This window comes from Crocuta crocuta, unplaced genomic scaffold (assembly GCF_008692635.1).
Source record: "Crocuta crocuta isolate KB4526 unplaced genomic scaffold, BGI_CrCroc_1.0 scaffold84, whole genome shotgun sequence".
Classification (NCBI taxonomy): Eukaryota; Metazoa; Chordata; class Mammalia; order Carnivora; family Hyaenidae; genus Crocuta; species Crocuta crocuta.
In genome coordinates, this window is record NW_027530213.1 from 7,615,527 (window position 1) to 7,622,606 (window position 7,080).

At 41.1% G+C, this 7,080-nt stretch overlaps 1 protein-coding gene across 1 annotated transcript in view; it reads left to right on the plus strand.

Moving 5' to 3' along the window:
• Nucleotides 1-6,875: 6,875 nt before the first annotated feature.
• The window catches only part of PAXBP1 (PAX3 and PAX7 binding protein 1), a 34,159-nt gene continuing 33,954 nt past the window's right edge, over nucleotides 6,876-7,080 (plus strand). Inside the window, exon 1 of the mRNA XM_077765510.1 lies at nucleotides 6,876-7,078. Within this exon, the coding sequence (XP_077621636.1) occupies nucleotides 6,954-7,078 (125 nt within the window). The 5' untranslated portion in view covers nucleotides 6,876-6,953. The remainder of the gene's footprint in view (nucleotides 7,079-7,080) is intronic.

Sequence of the window (7,080 nt, forward strand, 5' to 3'; positions counted from 1 at the left end):
TGATTTGGCTACTTCACATCTCTGATTCAGACAGAAAGGCATATGACAACAATGTATCATAAAGAAAACTAATGTATTTAATGTCCATTTGAAGTCTGGAGTCCATTTAAAACAAAATCCGGAATGTTGCTAATCGGGAACAGATACAGAAAGGTCTGCCTCAACTATGGCTAGGGTTTTGCTGTGTGAGTATAACTAAGGGGAGGAGAGAAGAGAGTTGAAGTTGTGGCAAGGGAGTGACTATAATCTTGCCCCATGAAATCCAACCTCAATAAGGAGGGAAACAAAGGCAGGAGGAAGAGAATGGGCAGTGAACAGTGATTGGTCCGTTGGACTGGAGGTAGATAGAGTAAACAGACTGGAAGGACGGAAGTGATACTGTTCTGGAAGCCACCCAGTAACTTCCCAGTGACTTGGAGAAGGTCCAAGGTGCAATCATTATGGTCGCAAGCCAAAGAAGAGTGGTGGATATGATTATTAAAACTGAGGGGGTTAGAGAACTAACTCCGAGTAGATGATGTACGGGAATGATGAAGCCACTAAGAATAAATGAATGAATGTTCATAAAACAATTCTGGCAGGAAATGCATCAAAAATTAAATGCTAAGATTATAAGTGATTATTTTTCTTTTGTTCTGCATCTCCTGAGTTTCTAAATGGTCACATAGTACTTCTTAATTATTATTTTAAAAAGTCCACTAGATTTTTTTAAATGTTTATTTACTTTTGAGAGAGACAGAGTGTGCATGGGGAAGGAGCAGAAAGGGGGAGACACAGAATCCCCAAAGCAGGCTCCAGGCTCTGAGCCATCAGCACAGAGCCTGACATGGGGCTCGAAGCCATGAACCTTGAGATCATGACCTGTGCCGAAGTTGGGTGCTTAACCGACTGAGCCACCCAGGCACCTCAAAAGTCCACTTAATTTTTAAGGAATTGGAATCTTGATTTGATTCTTCCCTATGTAATTACACTGCAGGGTTACCTGTTTACTGTACACCTTTCTGCCCTCTAGTTACACTCAGTAACACAGAAGAAACTTTGTCTTTCATACCTAGAAAAGATACTTCTCACACTGTTGTTTTTAATAACGTATCTTCTTTTCACCTTAATAACATATCTTCTTTTCACTTGTTCCTCAAGAAGGACAGACAGCAATCCATGAATGATACTGAGCTAACAGGAATGAGTGAGTTGTTTCAGAGGCGGCATTACTATTTTTGCTTTGGCATTGGTAACATAGTTCTTAGATGCATTCACAAAGTATCCACTATGAGTGTAATATAAATATCATGATCTGTACCTAGGAGTACAAAATTACACATTTTCACAGAGTAACACTAGAAATGTAAAATACTGGGGCATCTGGCTGGCTCAGTCAGGAGAGCATGTGACTCTTGATCTCAGGGTTGTGAATTTAAGCCCCATGCTGGGTGTAGAGGTTGAAAGAAAAGAAAAGAAAAGAAAAGAAAAGAAAAGAAAAGAAAAGAAAGAAAGAAAGAAAGAAAGAAAGAAAGAAAGAGAAAGAGAGAAAGAGAGAGAGAGAGGGAGGGAGGGAGGGAGGAAGGAAGGAAGAAAGAAAGAAAGAAAGAAAGAAAAAAGAAATACAAAATGCTGACCTGGAGAAAAAGATTTCAACTGCTCATCATTTTACACGAAATATTCTAAGAAGAGTTTACTCAAGGAGCCATCCTGAGGCCAGTAATTGTAATCTTGAATAAAAACGTTGTCTCAATCCTAGAAATCCCTAAATATTTACTGATGATGAAGATATCTAAATGGCCTTTGACACATGGGAATAAATGAATCAAATTAAAATTTCTATCATTTTTATTTGGGCTTCTTAAGATGGAGTATCCTATTGATTTATTCATAATATTAACTGCAATTAGTAATTAATTTTATTTACTTGTTTGTCTCCAGCACCCAAATACAGGTCTGGAAGGAAAAAGGACATATCTATCTTGTTCACACTTGTGTTTCTACTGCCTCACACAATGCTTAAAACACAGCAGATGTTCAATAAGTTGTGCTGAATAAATGGATAATAATAGAATTACTTGGATTAAATAGCAGATGTATTTTTAAAATACTGAATAAGCTCAATATTTCCATGCAAGGAAATAAAACATTGTTTACTTTTACTATGACACTCTAAATTCGGATGAAAAGAAATTTCACTCTCTTTTTGTTGAAGAAACTGTCATTGCAGAAAACAAAGGAATCCACCCTAACAGCTGAATTGTCAAAACATTCTAAAAAGTTGACTATCTCTCCGCTGAAAATTCTAATGTGGCCAAAAAAAAAATTTTTTTTTTCTGAATCTTTTAATCTGGAATCCATCAATAATAATGGTTCGAAAGGAAAGATAATCTTGTGGAAGTAGATACGATGACAAAATTTCAGTAGAAGTCTGAGGCAAAGAATTGAGAAATTTTCTAACATTTTTAATAGGATCATTCACATGCTCTGGATGGGGTACTGTTTCTCTGTACTTGTAATAATTGTATACCTGCAAGATAAAGAGCTTTCTTCACATCTGCTTGTGACTTAAATGCCAATGAACGTATCTGTATGGACATCTTGAAAAAAGAAAAACAAAAAAAGAAAACTCTAAAAACAACTACAGTAAGGCTGAAGAATTATTAAGCTGGTAAACATTTTTTTAAAAACCCGCACTTATATAAATTGCACACATAAAATTAACATTGCTACAAAATTAAAGTAACTGTTAGTTATTTTGTTAGAATTCTTTGGTCCTAAGTGTTATTCCATTCTAACTAATGGAAACAAACATGAATCATTTTAAGCAAACACACACAAACAATAAAACATCCTCAAAAGCAACAAAAGAAAAAAGAAGTTTATTCTAAGGATTCTGGGGGCATTTCAGGGAGCCTATAGACGGGAGTGCTGTCCTGCTTCAAGGGCATTAAGAACAAGGACCAGGAATACATAAGGATCCCACTTGCTATTTTGTCTTCTACTTTCTAGCGCATTCTTCTTTCCTGCTATGCACACTAGTTTTCTCAGCTTTTGAACTGACATGGTAATTTATGGCTTTCTTGGGCTCTTGAGTTCATTGCAATTCCAGCCACAGACAAGGACTCATTGTCTGGGTTTCAAGTGCAAAATCTTGAGAGAATCTGATTGGCCCACCTTGGATCAGGTGCCCATCCTTTGCCCAGGCTTCCAGCCTTCCCTGGGTGGGGAGTGCCTTTCTCCCTACAAGAGGCAGTTCCCAAAGGCTGATGGGAACTTACTGCTTTAAGAACTCATCTACCCAGTAATTTGTAAAAAACGTATTGCAATCTTGTTTCGAGAATAAAGGGATATAAGCTATAGAAAATGTTAATTTATATCAACATAGGATAAAATATTTATCACTAATTGAATAAACAGATAATGTTTAGTACCATTCAGTCAACAAATATGTATTGCCTATTGCATGCCAGTGCTACTATAGGTCCTTCCTATAGGAAGATAGCAGAGAACAAAACATAAACTCCCTTCTCTTGTGAGGCTTCCCTTTTACTTCAGTTAATGCAAGACTGCCTTCAGCAAGGCAAGCTCTAAGGATATTTAAATTATTAAGTGATTTTTCCAGAAGAGAATAATTCAGTTATAGTTTCGGAAAGAAAAGAAAGATTCATAGATCAAGCACTCCTAGACTATGAGATTTTACCCGCCAAATAAAAGTTTTAGAACAAAAAATTTAGCTTTCACTGCTTTTTAGTTTGTCAGATAAGGAATGCAAAAACAAACACATATGCTATCATATACCATCATAGTTTCAGGGAAGGAGAGAGATTTTAGTATCTTTTTTTTTTTAATGTTTATTCATTTTTAGAGAGACAGAGTGTGAGCAGGTGAGGGGCAGAGAGACAGGGAGACACAGAATTGGAAGCAGGCTCCTGGCTCTAAGCTGTCAGCACAGAGCCTGACATGGGGTTCAAACCCATGAACTGTGAGATCATGACCTGAGCTGAAGTCTGACGCTTAACCCACTGAGCCACCCAAGCACCCGGAGATTTTAGTATCCTAACCTGGAAAGAGGAAGACAGTCTCAAAATAATGGACCATTTTTTCCCCAAGAAAGGACATCTGGCTGCTCTACACAGACAGACTGTTCTTCGTCTTCTCATTTGGCAGCTGACTCAGGAAAACTCTTCACAGGTCCACAGACCTGCGTTTCGTAACCATTGTTCTAGACTACAGAGTCTAATACTGAGTCAGCAAACAGCACGAAACTGGTCTGCCTATTTTATCCGAATTTATGGGTCAATTAATCCATGCAAAGTCACAATTTGGTGGGGGGAGGGAAACCAATCAGAATTATTGCTTGGAAAGATGACTTTTTAAAAAAGAACTGAACTAACTTATTGATTCAAACAAAAGGACTGATGTAACAATTCTAGGTAAGCGGCCTTTGTTTTCCCAGAATGCTAAGGACATTCCAGTATGACAATAGTATATTCAATAAACAAATTAGTTTAACACTTCAAGCACAGAAGCATTTTATAAAATCTTTAGTTTTGGATAATATACTGGCTGACAGGCAGCCAGAGCAGCTATTCAGTTTCAGGAATTTAATTCCCACAATTCTATAACCTCTACAGAAGGACCTTTGGCTTGCTTGGACAACAAAATAACTTTCAAGTGTTTAACTCTGCCCTTTAATTATCTGAATAGGTAGACTGTCAAAGTTATAAATACATTCTTTGTCTACTACTATCTTGGCTCATGTTAAAATGACATGTGTTTTACCCGACGGTTCTCCATATTCAACCACCACTTTTATAGTGGAAGATCTTTTTGAAGTTTTAAGCCAAGGTATTAACACATTCTGCTCTGAACTTCATGTTTGTTACCTCTACCCTAATCATATTACTGCAAATCTGTTTCTTGGCTCCGGTGTCTGGAGGCTGATCAGGCACAATTTGAATCTTCTGTGATGGGAACTGGGGTTCAATTTCAACTATGAAACACTCTGTTGGAATCAGAACATTGATCAATGCTGAACAGCCAGAATATAAGAACTTAAGAGTAAGGGAAGCAGAAACAGAGCCAGCTGTTAGGAACTTTTCCTATTAACCAGAAGACAGTGTTACAGAGGGTGCTCTTAGCCTAAATCACCTTTCCAGGTTCCAAAAGAGGGTCCTGGCTGGGCAGATCTCAAATCCAATCAAAGAAAATCAGAGAAAAGATGCAGATGTGCCTGACAGAGAAATTCTTGATGAGCTTGGGATCTTCTGCTACAACTTGGAACTTAAATCTCCAGTGGAATTTTGACAGGATGTAGGCAAATAGGCCCTCTCCTATTTGCTGGTAAGAGTACAAACTGGCACAGATTCTATAAGGGACAATTTAGAATTAGCTAAATTACAAATGCATGCCTTTGGATCTAGCGATTCCAATTCTAGTTCATTCTCCAGAGGAGACCATTTTCCCCCCCATGCTTTTCATTGCAGCTTTGATTACTATAGCCAAGACTGGAAATAAACTTAGTATCAATTTTTATGGTGCTGGTTTAATACACCATGGTATATTCCAACAATAGATCGCTATGCAGCTGGGTAGAAGAAAACCCAACACTTTATGTACAGAGACAACCAATCTCCAATTTATGTTAAGCTAAACATACAGTTTACACACTGTGTAGAAAACATAATTTGGGGCGCCTGGGTGGCTCAGTGGGTTAAGCGTCTGATTTCGGCTCAGGTCACGATCTCGCGGTTCGTGGGTTCGAGCCCCGCATCGGGCTCTGTGCTGACGGTTCAGAGCCTGGAGCCTGCTTCAGATTCTGTGTCTCCCTCTCTCTCTGACCCTCCCCTGCTCACGCTATCTCTCTCTCTCAGAAATAAATAAAAACATAAAAAAAAGAAAACATAATCCACAAAAATATATTTACTTTTCTGTTCATAGAAATCTCAGGAGGATCATGAGAAACTTTCAACTGCTGCCACGCTGGAAAGCTTCTAGAGAGGCTTTTTGCACCATGCGAACGCCCTTTGTTGCCTTTTGAATTTTGAGACATGAAAAGGAATTCACATATACGCGCCCACGGGAAGGAAAAGGCCTCAAGTCGGCCGATTCGACGGCAAAGACTGCGAGTCCAGGACTCTCATTGGGCCTTGCCAGTTGAGGCTGTTACGTTTGTGACGCAAGGCTGAAATGTGTCACAACCATCCCCGCTCCGGCAAGTCGACTTGCCTTCCGTTTCTGAAATTAGCCATGTTTCAGAACTGCTCGTACACTTGGCATTCTTTCGAAAGCACTGAAACACGCTTGCCTTCGGTGAAATAAAGGGGCTAAGATACCAGGTCAGGAAACCATTTATCATACATGAAATTCAATGCTTTTGGAAGGGCTCTGTGGCTACAAAGCTGTAGAAATACGAAGTGTGACTCAAGAGAGTTAGTAAAAATTACCATATCACGGCTAAATTCCTGTCCCAATCCAGGAACCTTACTTTTCCCTTACTAAACCTGGTTTCTCTTTCTGGCTCCTCCCCACCTCCCCTCCCCTCTCCCCCTCACTCCTCTTCTCTATTTGCCCCTCCCACCGCTTGGCGGGAGGTTTCCTCGCGTGACTACTCTGCGTAAGTGCGGAAGACGCACTGCAGCACCGTCGCCCGAGCCTACTCTGTCCTCTAGTCTCTATGATCTTCTTTGTGACCCATCGGCTAGCACCCGAGCCCCAGAGTTCCGTGCCCCCCCACAGTCCTCCACGCCGACAGAGGACGGTGCAGAAAGCCGACGTTCTCGCGAGAGACGCGGCGATCCCTCCACGTAGTGAGAGCGCGAGCGCGTGCGCGCTTGGTGGTGCGCGGTAGAGCGAGGGAAGCCAGGACCCGGCCCGAGCTCCGGAGAGCGCGCGCGTGCGCCGTCGCAAGCTCGGAGCTGCCGGGGCCGCCGTGTGGGAGCGGGTGTGAGGCCGCCGTGCGAGCCGCGGGGATGTTCCGAAAGGCCCGGCGAGTGAACGTGCGCAAGCGGAATGACTCGGAGGAGGAGGAGCGAGAGCGCGATGAGGAGCAGGAGCCGCCGCCGCTGCTGCCGCCCCCGGGCACCGGTGAAGAACCGG